General features: G+C 52.3%; 2 protein-coding genes across 2 annotated transcripts; both read left to right on the top strand.

The window, feature by feature from the left end:
- The first annotated feature begins 231 nt into the window (after positions 1–231).
- tbc1d24 (TBC1 domain family, member 24) lies at positions 232–15,460 on the top strand. Its single transcript, XM_039776236.1, has 7 exons — positions 232–1,210; positions 4,278–5,296; positions 7,342–7,500; positions 8,968–9,031; positions 10,152–10,244; positions 11,296–11,533; positions 13,527–15,460. Exons 2-7 carry the CDS (start codon positions 4,332–4,334, stop codon positions 13,679–13,681), a joined length of 1,674 nt encoding a protein of 557 aa, XP_039632170.1. The 5' UTR covers positions 232–1,210; positions 4,278–4,331; the 3' UTR covers positions 13,682–15,460.
- A 64-nt stretch (positions 15,461–15,524) lies between these two features.
- Positions 15,525–19,909, top strand: LOC120543252 (anoctamin-10-like). The gene has a single exon (XM_039776234.1). It carries the CDS (start codon positions 17,759–17,761, stop codon positions 19,721–19,723), a length of 1,965 nt encoding a protein of 654 aa, XP_039632168.1. The 5' UTR covers positions 15,525–17,758; the 3' UTR covers positions 19,724–19,909.
- The last annotated feature ends 2,416 nt before the right edge of the window (positions 19,910–22,325 follow it).

Below are 22,325 nucleotides of genomic sequence, written 5' to 3'. Positions count from 1 at the left end.
GAAACCCATGCTGACATGCCAACTTCACACAGACACGGGGAGGACATGCCAACTTCACACAGACACGGGGAGGACATGCCAACTTCACACAGACTGCCAACTCCACACAGACACGGGGAGGACATGCCAACTCCACACAGACACGGGGAGGACATGCCAACTCCACGCAGACACGGGGAGTACATGCCAACTCCACACAGACACGGGGAGGACATGCCAACTTCACACAGACACGGGGAGGACATGCCAACTCCACACAGACACAGGGAGGACATGCCAACTCCACACAGACACAGGGAGGACATGCCAACGGAGGACATGCCAACTTCACACAGACATGGGGAGGACATGCCAACTCCACGCAGACACGGGGAGGACATGCCAACGGAGGACATGCCAACTTCACACAGACATGGGGAGGACCTGGGAAGCAAACCCACGTCTCGTGAAACTCGAGTCAGACATGAAGTGGAGCAGGGTGTGGATTCCAGTGGAGAGAGGCGAGCTTTGACCCCCTGAAACATTGCTGCCATTTTACTTATTTATGTTTGAATTACATGCTTTAAAGTTACGAAGAGAGATTTAAGAGAGAATTATACTCATTCATTTTAAAAGATAAAATTTAAACCCAATATATAACCTTTTCAGCTGCTAGGTGTGGTGGCTCTGCTTTTTAAGGTTTAAGTGCCCCATCTGCACACACCTGTTCTTCTGTATTTTTTGCCCTTAAAACAGTAAGTTATTAAAAGCACACATGCCTGCTGAGTTGCCTCGAAAGCCTGCATATTGTAATCTTTTTAGTTAGCCAATAAAAGGTGTCATTTTGCTTGGCTTTTCTCTGTTTAGTGAGAGCAAAGGTTTCTCAACTTCAATTGTTTAACCGTTTTTTGCGATTTAACCTTTATTAGAAAAACACTGCACCGAACAAAGAAAAATGAGAGCATCTTTTTATGACTAGAAAGAACAAAACCAACCCAAATCTGTCTCTTGAACATTACGAATCTTTCTGCAAAAGTCCATCTTACTCGAGCTGAGCCATAGCCGCAGAGGCGCGTGCTCGCGCTCCTACCTACTGCGCATGCTCAGGGGAGGTCCGCTCGAAGAATGTAGTGAACTGAAGCGAGGCGAGCGCGCGTCTGCGTGCGTCATGGCGGCTGACTTGCTTCGTACGTGTAGAGCCGCGGCTTAGATCGAGAAACTAGCACAGCAGGTAGGGCTTTTTAAAGGGTTATCATCGTTTTTAGACCTCCTCATTTTTGTCAGTGAACATCTACACAATGGGTGACGTTGTGTTGTGAACATGTCGTGGAATGTCGGGAAAAGGCAGCAAGCCGCAGCCCCCTTCAGAGTGGCCGGGTGTACCGAACACGAACGCAGTACCGCAGGTCGAGTAGCTCGGACTTGTCAGCTTTAGTGTTCGTGACGCGGTGGGTAGCCGTAGTCATTAAGTCTTATGTAAGTTCAAGTCGCCATTCCCGGAGACGTCCGCCTTTGGTCGACTGAGCTGGCAGAGTGTTTGGCACCAAGCGTTGCCGTAATGAGTGAATTTCCTTTAGCAAATCTCCCTAAAGATAAGATTGTTTCGCAAACACGACGAGCCGGCGGCCGCTCCTCCCCGCCACTTGACGTTTCCTCGGGCGACACTTTCTGCTCGAGACAAGCCGATGCCTCCTCAAGGTCTCGATGCCAAAGTGCAAGGGGGGGCGAGGTGGGCACGGCTGTCGTCGTGGTGTCCTTCGCGTGTTCTGCCTGCTCTCTTATCAGATCAGGTGGCCGACACAGTCGAGTGACTTTTGATTTTGGAGGCACTCGGAGTTGCGGGCCCTGGCTATTCTAGGGTTCTGGTAAATGAGCTCCTGTATTTGATGGCTAAGCTGGTCTTCCTGGTAAAGCACAGACGACCACCGTCAGATAAGTTAGTCCCCCTCGCCCTGTGTACGGATGCCCCACGTCTTCATTCATCCTGTAGTAGTTTGTGAAGTGACTTCATTTTAAAGGCCGTTTGGGGGGTACAGGGGTCGAGTTTCAGGTGACATCATTTCTGTGGGTTTTATGACAAAGTCTGCGTCCCAAAATGAGGTGACAGAAACGATCAAATGGTGTACCCTAAAAAATCTGTTCAAAAATAAATAAAGTTCAGGTCACTTTACCAGGGCTGTGGAGTGACAAAAGGAAAAAGTGACCGTTGTGTTGCCTTTGTTGTGGCACGCAGGTCTCTCGAATGTGTACGGCCACCTTTTAGTCGTTTTGGTGGCATGGCGTTTGACAAGGCAAAACTGTACCATGCATGCACATTTATTGAATACAGTTACATATGGAAAGTGCCCAGTTGTACCAGCGAGTCGCTCGTCTGGCTGCGTTCTCCTGTGTTTGTCACCTTTGTGTCACGCTCTCTGTTCTCTTTGTCTTCCTTTTTCCTTCACATGCAGTTCACCTCTGAGGGTTTGTGATGGAAGACGGGAGCCCAGGCTGTTCTCCGCAGATGAGTGTGCCGCCTTAGCACCGCTAAAGCTCTTGTTAGCGTAACGGCTCATTAAAGTAAAGCACCGCTTTGTGCTGTAAGGCCACAGTTGAGTGCTCGGCGTGTTGCTGACTAATGCGCTTTGTAATTCACTGAGTGCTTTCACTCTTCGCCAGCCATTCTTGGTCCGCAGTATAAAATGTTGACATCACAGGTGCCCGTCTGCTTTTGTTCTGGTTCAGGTCCACTTGCTCTCATTTTTATGACTGCTCTCTCAGAAGACTCCTGTAGTCAACACGGCACCCGGAGGAGTCGCCGAGCCGCGGACGTCGACTTCCTGGTGGTGGCAGACGTCTGCTGTGAATCGCGCACTCCCAGTCGTCCCACAGACACTTGACATCTCTTCCCTGAAGAAGCCACTGGACTTAGCCGAGTGTTTAGCTTTATGGCCGTTTATTGTGGACCTTTGTAAGCCACGCAGGACGCAGCCTTATTCTGATGAAGAAGTTGATCTGAGGTGGCGCTGCTCACGGGCACACGTGCTACAACTCCGGGTGCCTACTGCTATGCTGCACTTGAAGTCACCTGAAATGGACATCGCGCTTTATTGGTATCCCACGTGTGACGTAGGGACGGCGGGCCCGTGACGTTACTGTCAAGCTAGGCAACGTGGGCTTCCTCCAGAAGCAAGCAGGCTTTCGCTCACCTGAGTCGCCCTTATGTCTGTTTGCGTATTTATTCCATCCATTATCTAACCCGCTATATCCTAAGTACAGGGTCACGGGGGTCTGCTGGAGCCAACACCGGGCGCAAGGCAGGAAACAAACCCCGGGCAGGGCGCCAGCCCACCACAAGAGACACACACACACGGGACAATTTAGGGTGGCCAATGCACCGAACCTGCATGTCTTTGGACTGTGGGAGGACACGGGAAGTGAACCCAGACAGGTCTCCTAACTGCCTACCCACTGTGGCACCGTGCCACCCCATATTTATTCCTTTTGGCCAAATCTTTATTTGCTTTTATGCCCAGGGAGTGCCCATCAGTCTTGTTTGTAAGACTCTGCCCAGCAGGCCTGCTTCACCGTGGGGTAAAGGGTTAGGCTTAGGGTTCATTTCTGTGTGCAGTCGCAGTCCTTGTTGGCAGCACATGCCCTATTCTGCGTCACCGGGCCCTTTTTTATTCAACAGCAGCTTTCGTGTAATTTCCCGAGGCGAGGAGTTCATTGAGTGAAACGCCGAGATGGTCGCGGTGCCCCCTCTGCCACACAGAGCTGTGTACTAAGAGAAGTCACGAAGGGTTAAAATGAGTTCCACGCACAGACCCTTAAAGTCAACGACAAGTCCCACCACCTAACTTTGTGCATTTGAAGAATTCAGATTAGGCCGCCATGTTGGTGTGTAAGTTCTGTTCACACTTCTCCACTAGGTGGCACCAACCTCTTTGTCCAGTTGAGGTCTGGGGGATGGCAGCCCTGGACGGGCATGCACAGTGGGCCGCCGACCTGCTGAGAACTGGCAGACTCTGCCTGGCACAGGACTGCGAGCACCGCGCCGCCATGACAGACACCGTCCGTGGTCAGCTGCCTCCTGGCCTAACGTCTGTCTGCGGCCCGCAAAGAAAACAATTTGTGCAGCAACCCGCCTGTAGTGCCCGTTGAGAAGGTGCCAGCGCTCTCGGAATAATTCGCTTTCCAGCCAGGCTCACCTCTCCGTCGTCGTCATTGCCCCCCGTCTGAGAATTGGGTGACCAGGGTGCAAGCCGTGCATTTCTGGGGTTGGCCTAATCTCCTTTCATTTTGTCTTCTTCTTTTAGAGGTCCGGACCAGAAGCTGTCAGCTTGACCCCGTGCCGTTCCTGCACTGCTACAATGGCCGAGAGTGAATACGGGCGCTTCGTGGACTGGGAGAAGATGGGCGAGCTGGCGCACAGCAGCGGCCCCAGCCACCTGTCCTGCACGGACTTACGGGACCTCAAGCAGTTTGCCAGACAGGGACTCTGGTCGCAGAACCATGGCACGCGGTCCCAGGTGTACCAACAGCTGATCAGAGACGTGCCCTGCCGCACGGTGACGCCCGATGCAGACGTCTATCGAGATATAGCCGACAGAGTTGGGAGGAGACGCAGCGCCTGCTCTTTGCCCCTGCCGGACTTTGTGGACGGCGGCCAAGTGCCCTCGTATTGCCTGAACAGTGACGGGACGGGCGCGGTGCGCAAGATCGCCACCTGCATCGCCAATCAGTTCCCCGACATCTCCTATTGCCCTGTGCTGCCCAGCATCATCGCTTTGCTTCTGCATTTTAGCAAGGATGAAGCCGAGTGTTTCGAGATGGTCTGTCGCCTGCTGGCCTGCAATGACCCCGGCCGCAGGCTGCTGGACCAGACTTTCCTGGCATACGAGTCTTCCAACATGACCTTCGGAGACCTTGTCAGCAAATACTGTCCCCGTGTTCACAAGCTCGTGGTGGCCTCGTCCCAGGACGTCCTGGATGTGTACTCCGACTGGCTGCGCTGGATTTTCGGGGACTTGCCTCTGCCCTACGCGGCCAGAGTTCTGGACGTGTTCTTTGTGGAGGGCTACAAGGTGCTCTATAGAGTGGCCCTGGCCATCCTGAAATTCTTCCGTAAGGTCCGAGCCCATCAGCTTGAAACTTCTGGAGACCTGAAGCAGGACATCCATACTTTTGTGCAGGGAATCGGCAACTTTGTGACGTCCCAGAAACTGCTGGAGAAAGCTTTCGCTATTCGGCTCTTCAGCCGTAAAGAAATCCGGCTCTTGCAGATGGCGAACGAGAAATCTTTGCAGCAGAAAGGCATCACAGTGAAGCAGAAGAGGTGCTGCCCGTTCTTTTTGTGTTTTCCTGCTTACGCCATTCTTGTATTTGGTAGCCTCCTGCGTTTTAAACACGTAAACTTTATAACAAATGTAAAATATTGTTAAAAGCTAAAAAAAACGGGGCACAGTATGTCATGCTGACCATTGTTTGCCCCGACAGAACGGAGTTAAGTTGAAAGTATCTGCAGAAACGTCCCAAACACGCAGAGATGCCACTGATGATCCGCCGGGACGCGCTGCTGGGTCCGGTGGTGAGCAGGATGTTTGACATCTTGAGGCGATGATGGATTGGACAGGACGGGCCAAGCGATGTGCAGAAACGAGGCCTTCACTACAAGTGGATGGACTGGAGTCGAGAAACGGCCTAATAAATGGTGGAGACACAAGACTGGAAGGAATTTGAAAATGGGACGTGGGCTGTGTGCTCCGCGATTAAATCCGTCTCTGGTGCCTTTGAATTCATTAGCAGGCATCTGAGCTGCGGCGGCTTGAGGCCCACTTAGTAAGGAGACGTCGCCCCAATGCCAACTTGGCTTACGATATGAGATGGCCGCTCATTTACCTACTGTGCCCCTTTCGACAGACCTTGCCACCAGACTAACCGGTGTCGCAGGGTGCCTCTTGGCAGATGTTTTGTTCGTTTTATCATTTGAAGACAGTGAGATCTGCCGTGTTCTCATGCTAAGAACCAAGGGAATGCCATCGCCATGTTTTACATTTCCGTTAAGTTCCATCTTGCACAGGGAGGGCGGACATCGGAAAGCATAGCAGAACAACCCTGTAGGACAAAAGACTTGGAAAGTGTGAATATCATCCGTAATAAAGGCTCAGAAAATGTGAAAATGAAACGTTGGGAATGCATTACGTTCAGGGGCTCGCTCTTTTCTGCTTATGAAAAAATCATTTGTTTTATCGAGCTGATTTAGATAGATAGAGTGAAAGGCGCTATATAATAGATAGATTTCCCAGGGGGAAATTCCCACACTCCCGCAGCAGCACCCTGGTAAGAACAATATTAATTAAAGAGTGAACAAAACGCAGTGCAAGCTAAAAAGTGTAAGGTGGCGAGTGCCAGGCAGGTAGAACAGACAGACGATAACTTTAATGTATAATAATGACGTTTACCCCCCGAGTCGCATAGTGTGGGGTCTCCTCCGTCTGTCAGTCTGTCTCTGAAGCTGCTCCTCTGTCTGGAGATGATCCTGTTCAGTGGATTCTCCATGATTGGCAGGAGTCTGCTCAGTGCCCGTCGCTCTGCCACGGATGTCAGACTGCCCAGCTCCATGCCCACAGTAGAGCCTGCCTTCCTCACCAGTTTGTCCCTCTTCTTTACGCTGCCTTCCCAGCACACCACCACGTAGAAGATGGCGCTCGCCACAACCGTCTGGTAGAACATCTGCAGCATCTTATTGCAGATGTTGAAGGACGCCAACCTTCTAATGAAGTATAGTCGGCTCTGCCCTCTCTTGCACAGGGCATCAGTGTTGGCAGTCCAGTCCAGTTTGTCATCCAGCTGCACTCCCAGGTATTTATGGGTCTGTACCCTCTGCACAGTCACCTCTGATGATCACGGGGTCCATGAGGGTCCTGGACCTCCTAAAATCCACCACCAGCTCCTTGGTCTTGCTGGTGTTCAGGTGCAGGTGGTTTGAGTCGCCCCATTTAACAAAGTCCTTGATTAGCTTCCTATCCTATTTATTTTTATTATATATGCTATACTGTTACTGTTTATTTATGAAAATCTTTGAGAATTCCAGTCGTCAAACATGTCCGTGTTATTTCGCTAGATGTGCGTCTGCCCGTTACTGCCGCTTGGTCAGCTAGTGGTGGCTGGAAGCTCTGAAAGGCCTGCGGCCGAGTAGCCTGAGCGCAGAGCTGATGGCCATCGGTGCCTGTAGATGTTGTTTCAAGCAGATGGCTGGCCTACACATTGCTGGGTATTTCTGGCATGCTTGATGATTCTTGTGCCAGTTTTGCCTTCAGAACCTGCGGGTTTGGTCGTTGCTGATCCTTATTTGTTTCTTTGTTTCGTCTTCCCGAACAGACAGAATGTCCACCTGGCCGTAGATGCAGACAACTTTCATTCGGACATCGTAAGCTCAAAGGAGATGCGGAATATCTGGTCTTGGGTTCCAGAACGGTTTGCATTGTGCCAGCCTCAGCTGCTCTTCACCACGTCTGAGCATGGCTGCAGTCTCACCAGGTAAGTGTGGGCACCGTTTCTACCAGTCTCATCCTTTGGCAGTCAGCTTTGTCCTAAATAATAATAAACTTGTCGATGCGTTTTATTAATTGTGTTCCTTTTTTAAAACAACCGAGTAAAGCTGAGTTTAAAGCTGGTGGTCGTAGTGGGGCGACGCTGAGCAGCGAACTTCACCAAGAGGGGCCCCGCACACAGTGGCAGGTGGGCTTTGTGTTCTTGGCGTGACGTCACAAACGCATCAGCCAGTAAGCAGCAAACCACGGCTGGCACGAGAGATAAGCAGCGAGACGAGCCCGGGGCCCTCCAGACAGACGAGAAGCCCCAATGTTGTGTTGTTTCTCAGACGTTTTGTGCGCTGAAAGCTGCGGCCTCGTAGCTCGGGCGTTGATTGGCATGTAGGCCTGTGTCACGGTTTTTAGCGTTTTACGAGAGCACATTTGAAAGTCGTGTGCGTTTTAAAATGTTTGCTTTTTTAAAATGTTTGCTTAGCTCGTCCTGAGATTTTCTTTAATTTGAAGATTGGAGTGCGAGAAGGAAATCGATCCCCAGTAGCGTCGAGTGTCGATATTCCATCACAATGGGGGGTGTCCACTTGACCGTTGACCCCGTGCACTGGCGGTCCTTTTACTTATTTGGCGCATCCTTAACCGCCTCAGCGCCTGACTGACTCTCCCAGTTGCTTTCCTGTTACGGTTTTGTGTGAGCTCCATGCCAACTGTAGGCGTCGTGTGATTTGGTGTCTGTTCTGAGGGTTGGCAGACCTCCATGTTTCGATATTCCTGCCCAGCTGTTGCCTTGTCTTTGCTTTCACCTGTCTGAAAGTGAACTCCATTAAAGGAGCTCCAGCCGCAGACCTTTCCGTGATTTGCTCCACAAGAACAGGCAGGCGAGGAGATCCGATTCCTGTCTCGGCTTCAGGCGGGTGGCGTTAGGGTGCTGCGGGTAAGCTCTCTGTGGTCACCTTGTCATTTGGGCCGATTTGTTTAAAGGGTCGTAAACAAATGGGGTCTCTGTGACTGCGAGGAGGCGGTGATGCACTTCAGGCCTTCTGTTCTGCACAGCTGTGGGTGGTCTCGGTGAAAGATGGCGTCTTTCTGTATTCTGCCAGTGCTTTAAACCTCTTGATCTTTGCCGTTACCTGGCAGGTTTGGGGGTTTGTTTTTTTTTAGTACGCCATTTTCTTCCTTCCTTAACACAAGAGAGGAGCTTAGCAGGCAAACACTTTTGCTTTGTAGTTTGTCTTTTTGTTCAGTGCTTTTAAACTAAAATCTATGAACAACTGTGGCTCCCCATCAATGGATTGTGACTCTGAGCAGCACAAGGCGCAGGTGGCATCAAGCTTGGCACCAGGATGCTCAGATTCATGAATGGATTGTAGTCTCTCGTGCACATTCACGATGATCATGTGACCAGTTGTGGACCCCTGCATTGCAGACCTTTAATGCGTTTTACAAACTCTCTTCCCAGATTTTATGCGCAGTGCCAAGGCAATGAGCCCACCTTGCTTCTGATTAAGACTACTGAGGGCGAGGTAAGTTTGGCGTCTGTCATTTAATCATCTTGTGCCACATCAGACTCGCTCATGTCGTGTGTGTGCTGTAAGATAACGCTCCTCATGTGTGTCGCTGGCGGGCTTGCTGGCTGGCATCAGAAATGTGCACAGGCCAGGGGCCACAGGAAGGGCAAGGCGCCCCCCAGTAAACACTCCTTCACCCTCGGGCCTCTCCCTGCACGATTTTCAATTCATTTTGGTTTGTCGATAACCAAGGAAATGTCTTCAGTGAGCTTCTTATTTTCTTGCTGAGTATGTCGGCCCACTTAACTTGACTGCTAAGAGTTGGTGTGCCAGGCCGGTGGCCCTGGCACAGAACGAGCAATCAAACGAGGCGAGGACACCAGTAGGATGTAACGATCCTTCATGGACCGCCAGTGGCCTTTTTCGGCCAAAATCTTACTGAACAATTAATGAGAAGAACCCAGACAACTGGTGCGGAGTGGCTGCAGTATGCGAGGAGAGACGGCACAGCCTTGGCGTTCTGTCTGGCGATTTGTTTTCCAAGTCGCCCTTTACATTAAGGGACGTGTTTTCTGAGGAGCAGGGCACTGTGATGTGTACACAGAGAGCCAAACGCGGTCGGTTTCTTCTCAGAAGGATCATTTCCTAGAAATTAAAATGGGAGAAAAATCTGCAGAAGTTTGGTTCTTCAGGCAGACCGCAGTGACAAGTGGCAAGACGTCCGGCTGGTGTCACTGTCACGATTTGCTCCTGTCGCCCAGTTGTTTCATTTTGATGCTTAATTGATCTCTCCTCCAGTTTACAGTAAAGCCATCAACTCATTTCTCATCATTTGTTTTGGCCTGTGGCCTTATTGAGCCTGAATTCCTGGAAACAATGGATTGGCTGATGAAGTGTCGCTAATTGTGGCACCGTTTCAGGTCCCCTGGTGCTCCGAAGGCTCTCTTTGGCTGCTTGTGCCCCTCACCTCCTCATAATCAGAAGCGCCAGCTTGGCCTAACTTGATGACAAACATGTGAGCCGTGAAGGAGTTTGCTGTGCCAAAGCGTTTGCGTCCAGGCGTCCCATTTTTGGACTCTTTAGCATTGTACACTTATTTGTCTTTCCTTTGTAATCGTCTGTCCGTGTTTTCCAGGTGTGCGGTGCTTACTTATCCACTGACTGGGCCGAGCGCACCGCTGGAAACAAGCTGAGCTTTTTTGGCACCGGGGAGTGCTTTGTGTTCAGGGTGAGTTTTATTATCATAAGATTACATGAACTGAAAGATTGAATTATTTTGTTCAAAAATGACTCTGAGAATAGAACTGTTTCTAAGAGATGTGTTCACGCATGTAAAATATCTGCAATTCAGACAAGATTTGTCAGTGTAAGCAGTCGATGGTGTTTGCTGGGCACAGATATCAGATACTGACCTACGGGCAGAGTTTAGAAACGGCGTAAGTAGCTTCTTAACGTGTCTGAATAGAAGCAGTAAGACCCGAAAGTTAAAAGGCAGTGGATATCAGGAAAACCAAATTCCTGCGCACACAGACCTGTTCTGGCCAAGCAGCCTCCCTTGGCACAGGCAAATGCCAGTGACCTGCCTAAATGTGCCACACCATCCAGGAGAGGTGCAGTGAGGTCAGGTGCCACCACAGGACACCAAAAAGCAGAAGAGAATGAGAAACAAAGATGAGTGCAACGGCCTGCAGAGTGCGCAGTGGAGCGGCGTCATTTAAAGACATGGCTGACACTGACGGGCGTTTAGTGAAAGGCTCTGCCCTCCGTCTGCACCCTGGCGCGTGTCAAGCTGTTTAGGTTGGCATACATGGAATAAAGGACTCGAAATGGGACTGGAAGCAAATGAAGTAGTGGAGACAGAAGGGATGGTCAGATGTGTTTGGGTTGTCAGCAGTCGAATGCCACAGGCCAGTGATGTCAAGGAATCGTCGCGCTTGGGCTGGTTAGGCTGGTAAAAAAAATCCAGAAATCTTGTCCAAAGGAACACAAACTGAGCGGGCGCTGAGGCTCCCCAATGGGCTCGTCTGCAGACAGTGACTCACAGCGGCGGCGGGCACAGTCGGGTGAACGAGTCGTCTACTTGAGGCCATTAACTTTTTGTTTTTGGCCAAACTAAATTTCTGGAGTCTGAAGGGTTTGTGAAATTGTCACCCGAGGACTTGTGGTTTTCACTCATCCACTGCTTCACTTCTGTCACATAGCTAAGTTAAGGACAGCAAGAAGGGGCACTTGAATGTCACCGGCACACAAATGACACATTTTTACATTTTTCTTAAAAGCTCAAACCAGAGATGGAGCGGTACGAGTGGGTGGTGATTAAGCACCCTGAGCTGGCGTCGGCGCCCGCTGCCCCTGATTCGTCACAGACTGCCAGCACGTTGACCACAAACAGTACCAGCGAGAGCCAAGACGATCCTTCCAGCCGACTTTCTCCGTTTTTAGCTACGCGTCACTTCAACTTGTCTTCAAAGACGGCCTCCATGTTCATGGCTGGGAGTTTGGACTTCATTCTCGTTGGTGAGTTGAAAGTTGTCTTCTTGTGCTTTATGACAAACAGCAGAGATGCTGGTCTCATTAGGGTCCCTGAGCGTAATTCCCATCTTGGGCTCTCACGTGTTAAATACACTCGGCTGTGAAGTACGAGGTGATTGTGTTTTACGTTCTGTTTAGTTTGATTGTTGTTTTAACGGAGCGAAGTTCAAGTTTCAGCTGAAATGGCAGGTTTGGCTTATTGTTTGGGGCACCGACACCACCGGAAAAACATTGTCCGCAGCTGCACCCTCCTGGCGGGGTTACCTGTGGAGGTGCCAGGCAAAGAATGACACGTGTGACAGTTGTCATTAAATCAAACACAAGCTTGCCTGGAGCAGGATCCCCAAACCACTTGCTTGCAGAAGCTGGCGTGGGAGTGGCGTTTACCAAGAGGCGTCTCATGCATGCGTCACTCATGGCGCCCGGCTGTGCTCGGCTCAGCAAAGTCCCAGGGAGCCACCGAGTGAACTCTCGGCCTACAAGGTGCAATTCTGGAGGAGGACAGATCGAGGCCTGGCAGTGCCAGCTGGGTCTTGGGATGTGGCAGGGAAGGAACCAGAGTTGGTTGAAAATGCCAGCGAGATACAGAGTCACCTGTACTCTGCCTCTGGAGCGGCACCCCAGGAGAGGATGTAGGGACCCCCGCTAGGCCCTGACTGGCTGCCATACTTGCCTCAAAGTGATTCCAAGTTGCTGAGGGTGAACCGTTGACTGTTGTTTGATGGAGGAGGCTGGAGTGGGCAGCCTGCCCATCTAACCCTTGGGGTCACTGAGGATTTCTTGTGTTCCTGACACCCAATGCACACCCAGCCTTCCTGAAAAGGGGTCTCTCTCCCTCTCCCTCTCCCTCCCTTTCCCAAGATTTCTTCCATTTTTTTCCCTACCCGGGTGTCTTTTTTTTTTTTTTTTGGGAGGGCATCAAGGCTGGTGTACTGTGACAAAAAAACAGGGCCTGGTAAAGCCCATTGTGGCACTCCTCGTGTGATTTTGGGCTTTACAAGAAATACATGTTTAGTTTTCTCGTTTTTGTTGGATTGTCCATTGTGAACACCAAGTTCAAACACAAGGCTGCCAACGAGTGTATCTGATGCCCTGGTGAGTGGGCAAAAGGGCAGTGATGGATGAGTAAAGGTGCTGAGCTGTCAGCTGACATACTTGTTGTTGGTGAGCTGGCTCAGGTGAATCGAGTGCCCGCTGCTCAGACCCAAAAGGCCCCAGTGATGAGAGCAGCAAGTGCTTTTGCTGAGGATGAGCCCACCCGTCACCATCTTCATCTCGGGAGACGTCAAACACCACGTGTTGGTGGAGTTTGCTGAGGCTACAGAAAATGACATGGGTGCCTGCTGTCCAAGAGGTTCTGGCACACCATTTAGTGGCTTAGGAAGACATGGTAGGGCGGGCATCGCGTGGGCATTTCTCAGCAAGGTCATACAAGTGTTTGCCTGGGGATACTGTATGTGGTAGAGAGGCAGCAGAAGTCTCTTTGATTAACCTGGTGATGCTCATTTGAAAGAGGAGGAGGAGGAGGAGAAAGGCAGCCGTGTCGCCGCGGTGGTTGGGGTTGGGTCCATCTTTGGGGTGCCAAGGCCCGAGATTCAGATGAGAGCAAATGAGAAATGCTGAGTGCCCCGAGTGTCACCCGGATCTTTTGGCTAATGCTGTTTTCAGTGTCCCCTGGAATGCAGGGACAGTGCCATGGAAGAGGCAGGCTGGCATGGTGGCCCATTTCTGGAAGCTGTTGTGTTACGTTTACCAGAGAAACGGCTTTCCCAGGTAGTCGGTGCCCAGGTAGAGCTGAGTCTGGGATCATCCTGGCCAAGAGCAGCAGGTCAAGCCGTCGTCCTTGCATAGAAAAGTCGGAGCGCTTATTGCTGGGCACCCTGTGGTATTTTGTGGAGGGTCTTTGGCCAGCTTCCCTATGAAAAGCCCCCACTCGGTGCTTGAATAATTCTTTCTCTTTTACTGTTTTGTCTCCTAGGTGGAGGAGATGGCAATGCCCTGTATATCGACGCTGACCTCAACTACGGACGCACGGCACGTTGCACGACATTTGACAGTCCGCCCCTGTGTTCTGAGACCTTCCAGATAGCCGTGCTGGAGGCCTGGGGCTTCCAAGATGCGATAAACTCCTAAAGCGCGACGTGAGGGTTGGTGAAAAACAACATGAACAGCCGAGAGAAGGGGAGGCAGCAGCTGGAGGGCGAAGACGTGGCGGGCGGGCGGGCGGCCGGCCATTAGCTCTGTCACCATCGCTGAAGGAGTCCCGTTAAGCACGTTGGAACGGAGCGGAGCTCTTCTGTGCAATCCGTCCCTCTTCGCTGCTTGCTGGTGTTGACGCACGTTTTGTGTGATTTTAGGGATTCTGTGCGTCCTTCCAAAATCAAGAATGTAGCGCGTCGATGTTCAGCTGCTGCTACGCCGTTTGAATGTCACAGCTTTGATTAGGAACTTCCTCTCCCGGCCAGTCCTGCCACCAAACCCCGCGTTGCTTGTAGGGCAGGATGGAGCTTGCCGCGATCTTATCGTACGAAGGAAATGGTTTTGTTGAGCTTCTGGCCTGATGTGTCTGTTAATGTGAACAAAATGGCTGCCGAATGGCCGGGCAAGGCCTTCCTTCTCCTCTCCTCTCTGCCCTTTGACGTTACTGTGAGCACAAAGACAAATCGTCATTTTGATTAGAGAAGACGGAATATAAAGTAAAGACGGATCAAGTCCTTGTGCTCTGCCGGTTTGGAGCTCGTGTCCATTCAAATGCCACTCGGGTGACTTTCTAGTGCCACCCCACGTGAGGAGCGCGACAGAATTTGTGGTCGCCATGTGTGTGTTTCTCCCTAATGATCCGCGTGCTCCGCTTTTCCTTTGTTGCTCTCTTTCTGTTGCCACTGCTGCTAGTGATTGGTGACCTACCAGGGGAGCAGCGGCGTCACGTCGTGTCACCCTGTCACTGGCGGGGGCTGTAGGAGTGTGTGACGTTTTTGTGCTAATCCTCTTCACGATGCCAGCGTGCCTCCTTTTGTCTCGTGCTCCAGTTATTCTGACTTCTTTATGGGAATTTGAAGGAATGGCTGCCGTGACGGAGGCCCTTTTGACCCTAATTATTCCTGCAGCCCATCGAGGTGGCACAAAAGTGAGGTGCCAGCAGGACAAACGCCGCCTTTCACATAATTAAAGCAAACGAACTTCCATTACTTCAAAGATTCATCGTCATACGACTCGGTCAAGCACACGTCATGCCACGTGTGTCGCACCCTTCCTGTCCCTAAACGCCCGTCTCTGAGGGTCACTGGACACCACACTCGTTACCACGGGTTTTCCTGCCAATTGTTTGATACATTTTGTCTTTGGTTGGCACTGCGTGTTCTTTAGCCAGACGGGTGTCCCCAGTCCGTCCGTCTAAGACTGAGACTTTTAGTGGGCCGCTGTGTTTGGCAACGCCAAGGCAGGTGCCAGCTGCTGTTTCAAAGCGCACTTTTAACTTTATCTAATTCCATGTCTTCTATTTTAATTGTCAAGGCCGTTTACATTTGCTGAATTTAATGAATTGAACTCTTCATCTCTGCGGCCTCCTCCTCCTCCGGCCTGCTTTGATTTGTCGGAGTCGGGACTCGTGACCAGCAGCCAAACGACACCGACTTGCAGGGTGAGCTGGTAACCTCTTGCCAGTCAGATGTTAAGCACAGGACTTGTAAGTCTTCAGGAGCGGCTCAGTTGGCATTATGGCAAAGGAAAGGCCCACCATGCGGGTGAAAAGCCCGTGCTGCCCCCTCGCCCTCGCCAGCGTTTCCTTGTGTCAGTGGCTGTCGTCTTTGTGAAATGAAGTGTTGAATTGGTGCAATATTTGTAAATCATAAAGGAAATGAAAAATCGAGGAAAATATCAATCAGTGTTATGCAAATAAACCAAGTGCTGCCACAAAGTGTCCTGGTGTCCTTGGTAAGTGACAGTGTGTGCCTGCCTCACGTGTGGCCTACACACCGCATGCGCCCACCGCTTTGTCCTGCAGCACAGAGCGAAAGACGGCGGGGGTCCCGTCTGCTGCCCATGTCTGAGTTTCTTCAAGTGAAATTCAGCCGCTGCCTGATTGGTGCACAGCATGCAGTGCGGCCCCCCACTCGTACCGCAGGGTGGGCCGATAAGGGGGCGTAGCAGCAGGTGATTACGGGATGTTAACTGCTGGGGCTCGTTCACTCGCTGACATTCTTAGGCCATCGGCCCCCCGCCGGACCCCTCCAGAGATGCCTTCATTACACGTGTGGTGCAGGTGTCGACCCCTGCAATGAGCGAACTGAGAGGAGCGCCATGCGGAGGGCACCCTGGTGGGCAGCAGCTCAGGTGGGGCACTACATGGACTGGACACCGATTGGTGCCCCCTCTTATTTCTCTTATCATATTCACACCTTGCTGCCCAGGACTGCTGATCACGTTGGATTTCCTGAAGAGACACGGCACCCCAGTCGTGATGAGGATGGTGCCCCTCCATGAAGTGCCCTGTGTGACTCAGACCTTCAGGACGCAACGACGCCTGAGCAGCTTTGCTTTTTTTGCGCATCAACATTCTTGATCCTGAACCCTCGTGCACCATGAAAAGCGATTTTACAAGAACTGCCAGTGCGGGCAAAAACAAGTTCTGCCAGCTTGTGGGCTTTAGAGCAACATCTGCCTATTGGATGCCATCTTAAGCACCACTGCCATGACTTCTTGACAAAATCAGAAGATGAGCGAGCCATTTCTGGCCATCGCTATGTATATCTGAGTCGGACTTCACAGGCTCACCCTGGAAAGCTTTTGACTCGGGTGACGTGGCCTCAATTTACAGCCAACACTAAACTGGCATCAAACGCTTTGAGCATCCCAAGTGTTACCTGGGCAGGTGAAAGCAGAATGAAAACCTTTGAGCTCCGCCAGTAGGCCCGAGTTTGAATGGTACTACAAAACCTGAAGGCCGAAATGGGACCCTCAGGGGCCCCTACCATCTTTATGATGCCCTTTGATGCCATCCTCTTGAGTGTTGGAAGCACAGTGAAGCAAAGCCATTCCAGCTGCCTGGCATGTGGCTGGCATCCTCACACAAAGCCCAGCTGGGGGCACACACATCAGTCACCAGTACTCATCACTTTATTTGCATATGTGTTTATAAACACTCGCCTGTAACAAGCAACCAATTAGATCGTACCTGGCACAAGGGGCGGGGCTTGAGCTGCTGAAGCTGCCCCTCTGTGCTTGTCCCGGACCCCCGTGGCCTGTTCCATCTCATTCCTTGGAGTAGAGTTGAGCTGGCCAGCCTGTGTGGGACCACCATGACTGCGAGGGATGTCCTCGCTTGTCACAAGCCCTTCCCTCCTCTGTGTTCAGGGCAGGTGACATTCACTATCAGGCCTCACGTGACACGTCCTCCTCCTCCTCCTCCCCTTCTACACGCTGTTGAGGCCCAGATGTCACAGGCTATGGTGACAAATGGCCGTTGGAATTTCAGTCACCTGGAGAGAGAGAGAGAGAGAGAGAGAGAGAGACAATCTGTCCATCCACCGGTCAGTGTGTTGGTCTCCAACCCACTGGCCTTTGCAGTTTTCTGAGTGCTAAGACAAACGTATTTAGAATTTAAAAGCCTACCAGATCCTGCGCTCACTGGCTCTACTGTGCCACAGGGGACAGTCACGCGATAGCCAGTGACATCTACGGGACAGCCCTTCCCTTCCTCCTCCTGCTGGATGTGACTCTCTGATGGTCATCAGAATTATGAGACGAACACCAACAAGCGCAAGTCGAGGGATGGCCCAGCTCCATGTGAGCCACCAGCTCAGCGAGCAGAACTTCGGCCGCACATCGCAGTCCAAGGGAGGTCTGCTGGGTTTCACGTCAGTGCGCCTCCAGTCTCTCTGCAGCACTTCACACACACACACTCTCATAGTGACCGCCCGGGATGTACCAAAGCGCCACCCTGTCACACCGCAGTGGAACATTCGGGGCGGGGCCAGAACAGGACATGCCAGAGGGTGCAGCATAAAGGCAGCTGCCGGGCGGCCAGCCGGGCGTAACAGTCTTGGACATCGGGTCGTGTGTCTCTCGTTTTGCGGCTCAGGTCAATGATTTGGCTGAGGGTGCCACTCGCGTCCTGTCGCTCCTCTCGTCCACGGCAGCCTTCCCCGTCGTTGCCCACTTAAGCTGTGCACCTTTGGCTTGTGGAGGAGTAGCCCAGCAGCTTCAAAGAAGATGGTCTCCAAATACCACGAAGAGCTGCGAAACGAGGACTTGAGCCTCCCGTTCACCCCGATGGTGGTCATCGAACTCGTCAGCAGCACCAAGGAGGAGGCCATACAGTGGCTGGTGAAAAAGATCCGGGACAAGAAGGAGCAGGGAGGAGCCGACCTCAAAGTGACGGCAGTGTCCCGAGGCCAGGAGCTCCTCGACAACAGCAGTCCCAACCTGCTCCTCGTGGGGGCCTCCAAGAAGCGGCTGCTGTTGGGTGCGGAGGAGACGGGCCTGGTGAAGGAGTGCAAGGATGGCTCGATGCGGGCCTTCACCTGCTCGAACAGGGGCAGCTTCAAGATGCTGGCCGACGACGGCTGCTTGTTCAGCATCGCCGAGTGTCAGTACATCGTTAAGCACGCCCTGGACAGCCTGCGGGCCAGACAGGAAGCCATGGTGCCCGGCTACCCGCTCATCAGGCTCTACCCGGGGAAGTCGGTCCTGCAGAGGCTGGAAGCCCGAGGCCTCCTGACGCAGGTCTTTCCCCTTCACAACAAGGACGACCTGAAGAAGCTGGCCGAGTGCTGGTATGGCAAGCTGAAGCCCACCTTCCAGCCCCTCGATGACATCCGCCACTACTTTGGGGAGGAGATCGCCATGTACTTTGCCTTCCTGCAGTATTTCACCTTGGCGTTGTTCCCAAAGGCCTTGGTGGGTCTGCTTTACTACTTGTTTGCCTGGGAGGACTACGACAAGTACGTCATCTTCGCCACCCTGAACCTGGTGTGGTCGACGGTGTTTCTTGAGGTCTGGAAGCGCTACTCGGCCACTCTGGCGTACAAGTGGGGAACCCTCAGCCGACAGCTGGAATTCGAAGAGCCGAGACCCGCGTTCCACGGGGTGCTGGGCAGAAATCCCGTGACCGGCCGGACTGAGCCGGTTTACTCCAACGTTCAGCGGAGTCTGAAGATCTACTTGGTCTCCGTGCCCTTTGTGCTGTTCTCCTTGTACGTATCCCTCTGCATCATGATGGTCTACTTTGAGATGGAGTTCTGGATGCAGAGCTACAGCAGCAGGCGGCCGTCACCCTGGAGCGGCCTCCTCCTCTACGTGCCCGGCATCGCGTATGCCACCGTCATCGAGATCATGAACCGCATCAACCGCTTTGCGGCAGAGGTCCTGACCGAGTGGGAGAACCACGCGCTGGAGTCCTCCTACCAGAACCATTTCATTGTGAAGGTGCTGGTCTTCAACTTCCTCAACTGCTTCTCCTCCTTGTTCTACATCGCCTTTGTGATGCAGGACCTGAAGCTGTTGAGGCAGAGCCTCGCCACCCTCCTCATTACCACGCAGATCGTCTCTCAGGTCATCGAAGCCTTCCTGCCATACTGGCTGCAGACCAGGAACAGGCAGAGAATCCACAAGAAAAGGAGGGACCTGCCAGCGTACAGGAGGGCGCCTTGGCTGGAGCAGGTGGAGCTCGAGAGGAGCATGTTGGCCTACACGGGCACCTTCGACGACTACCAGGAGCTCTTCCTGCTCTTCGGCTACGTCAGCTTCTTTTCCTGCGTCTTCCCTTTGGCGGCTTTCTTTGCGGTGCTCAACAACGTGACCGAGATGTACACGGACGCCTTCAAGATGTGCAAGGACTTCAAGAGACCCTTCCTGGAGCCGGCGGCAAACATCGGCGTCTGGCAGCTGGCGTTTGAAACGATGAGCGTCGTGGCGCTCATCACCAACTGCGCGCTCATCGGGATGTCCCCGCCGGTCAGGCTGGCGTACCGCGACGCCGAGGCTGACCTCATCCTGCTCGTCGTGGCCGTGGAGCACGCCCTGCTCGCTCTCAAGTTCGTGCTCTGTCTCGTCATCCCCGACGTTCCTCGGGAGATTCAAACGAAGCTCGCAAGGATGGACTTTGAGAAGCTGCAGGCGCTCAAGCAGCAGCGACTGCAACAAGCCAGGGAGTCACTTGAGCTGAACGGCGGCTGACCACCCACCTCTCTGCCCTTCGTGCCCGTCTGTTTAGTGCGCCGGAGCAGAGATCTAAAGAAAAGCTTCACTAGGCCGGCGGGCATCTAGGGTGGCATTAGTGTGCGACAGTGTCGCATTATCGCCACCACCATAAGCTGCTGGGCAAGGTATGTCGCGTGGGGGACCTGCTTTATGTTGAATTAGTTATCAGATATAAATGTGAATAAATAATGTTCATAACTGAGATCCAAAGTGACTTCTAAAGCCCTGCCGGGTGAGGAGACTTGCCCAGGGTCACACAGCAAGTGGCACAGCGTTCAAAGCTCATTGTCTTCGTCAGGAGGGGGCCTCCAACGCTCGACTTGACATTAACAAAAGCGGGCAAAGCAGAGCCTTCATTTCAACTCCATTTGCCCATTTTGCCACTTAGTGTCATTTATGAAGGAGTGTCATTTACGCTGGTCTCTCCAGTGCCACTGGGGGCCGATATGATTTGGCCTTCATATTTTAAACGCATGTCTGCCAAGCACTCAGGCGATGGACGCGTCGAACGGCAGGAAGTCACCTGGCAAATCCAGTAAACGGGAGGTCACCTCGCGCGACAAATGGGGGGACGCCGAGAAGGCCGTGAAATTTGGGCTCGGGCCTGCCTGCCCGCCTGCCTGCCTCTGCAGTTGCCAATTCGTGCCACTAGATGGCAGAGGCTGCCTTGGTTTGGCTGTCAGGCCAGCCTCGCGTCTCTTTAACTCCTCGTTGCACGAGGGTGCAGAGTGAACCCCGACGCCCGAGGATGAGCTGAAACGAAATGGAAGAAACACTGCAAGGCTTTATAAAGAGGAGGCTGTTTGGTCATTCCTGCAGTGAGTGTGAGTGTGAGTGTGAGTGTGTGTGTGCGCGCACCATGCAGGTCTCGGCCCATCCATAACGACACAGGCGGCCAGATCGAGCCATGGCGTTTTCCGTCGGCATTCTCCGGGTGTGCTCTGTCTTGATCAGGGCCATTCGGTCGCAATCGGCCCTTTTAGTTTGGAGAACCGGCCGAGGCTACGGGCAGACTGAGCGAGTGGCTCTTTAGAGTCGAGATGACCCGACGTCACCTGCTTCAGGGTCTCTGAACTGCTCAGCGGTTTAAATCGCCCAGCTCTCTGCTCATTTTCTGCTCCGCTTTTAGCCAATCCTGGACAGGTCGCCACCCTTCCATGGATGACCTGCTCGGCAATTTTCGGGACAGCCCCTGAGTACAGAGAAGGCAAAAACGACAGGAACGCACCCACAGCTTTGTGCTCTCAAAAAACAGAAACGGAGGAAGAGCCCGTCAGCAAGTACACCACAACCCAATTAGACCCTTGACGAGGACTTGCCAAGGTGGTCTTGCCAAGGTGGCCTTGTTCAATGCTGATGGGACAGGAAATTTGAGAGCACTCACCAAGTTCAAAATACTGGCTACTCTGAAATGGATGAACGACTTGGACAAGGAAAAGTTAATGGACGGGAGCATAATAAGCGACATCTCGTGAAACACGCCGGAATATACAACGATGGTCTTCTCTTCAGGGCGAAGCTCACGGGACACTTCAGCCACCCCGTGCTCTGTGCGCGCAAAGTGACATCAGTCAGCCACCACCCCCACCAGTAATCAGTCCCACGAATCTCCGCACGCGCACCTGTAGCTCTCGGCTCGCCGTCCGCTCCCCACGCACACACTCGAGCCATTCAACCGCGACGACCCCCAGCCCAGCCGACTCAGCATCCACCTGTTTACACCGAGCCAGGATCAGATAAACGAGGAGCAGATAAAGCCAAGGGAAACAGGATGAGCCCGAGCCCAAATAAGCGCCATGTGTGAGAATGCGCGCCAGAGCGCCATAATCCCTCCAGCAATGCAACTGGCACGTCAGCTGAGGAACATGACCATGCGTGTCAAAAGAAACATCAATTCGGCTCTTTGCTCCATGGGACTGAACTGCTCTTCCTAAGCATTAAAACATAAATCTTCGGCATCTGCTCTTATCTCTCATTGGCCGCGGTACTGTCTATGTGGCTTGTGTGCAGCCAATGAGCTCCGAGGCCCGGCGAAACCTGACAAATAAATAAAGAAATTGGATCGGCCTGCCCGTCCTCTCGGGCGCAGAAGGCTCCGCAAATTCTTGAGAACAGCAGACATTCTTGGGCAGAGGCGAACCTGCTTTGAAAGAGTTCTGCAAACACGCCGACGTGAAAAGAAAGGAAAAAATCACCGAGCGCTTGCATTCCACACTTTAATTCTTTCCGGAGCTGGGATTATAAAAAGAAAGAAAGAAAGAAAAAAAAAAATGAGTTCACTGTGTGGCTGGAAGTCTGAGCTCAAGGAAACACGCAGGAGTTGTGTCACTTCAAGAGGGCGATAAGTGACAAAGCCAAGCGGCTAAAAATAAAGAACAAATAAATGAGCGGGAGTAGAAAGAGTGGCTGATTAATTAACGAAAAAGAAAGGAAAATTCACTGCCGCTCGCCTGTCAGCCAAGTGGCCCTTATATAGCGCCTTTCACTTATCTGTTTATTTACCTAAAGGCACTTTTTATGTCCATGTACCAATCGATCACTGACTGCTTTGCATTGATTGATGATATGCTGTTTGTCT

This window comes from Polypterus senegalus, chromosome 13, assembly GCF_016835505.1.
Source record: "Polypterus senegalus isolate Bchr_013 chromosome 13, ASM1683550v1, whole genome shotgun sequence".
NCBI classification, from domain to species: Eukaryota; Metazoa; Chordata; class Cladistia; order Polypteriformes; family Polypteridae; genus Polypterus; species Polypterus senegalus.
Note: the sequence above shows the minus strand (reverse complement) of the source record. Positions and strands in the feature narration are given on the sequence as shown.

What these genes read in the sequence shown, in the direction of transcription:
- tbc1d24 (XM_039776236.1), top strand. Translation starts at nt 4,332, where the DNA reads ATGGCCGAGAGTGAATACGGGCGCTTCGTGGACTGGGAGAAGATGGGC. An exon ending in CATGGCTGCAGTCTCACCAG is followed by an intron (nt 7,501 to 8,967) that starts GTAAGTGTGGGC and finishes CTCTCTTCCCAG; the next exon opens with ATTTTATGCGCAGTGCCAAG. An exon ending in TTTGGACTTCATTCTCGTTG is followed by an intron (nt 11,534 to 13,526) that starts GTGAGTTGAAAG and finishes TTTGTCTCCTAG; the next exon opens with GTGGAGGAGATGGCAATGCC.
- LOC120543252 (XM_039776234.1), top strand. Translation starts at nt 17,759, where the DNA reads ATGGTCTCCAAATACCACGAAGAGCTGCGAAACGAGGACTTGAGCCTC.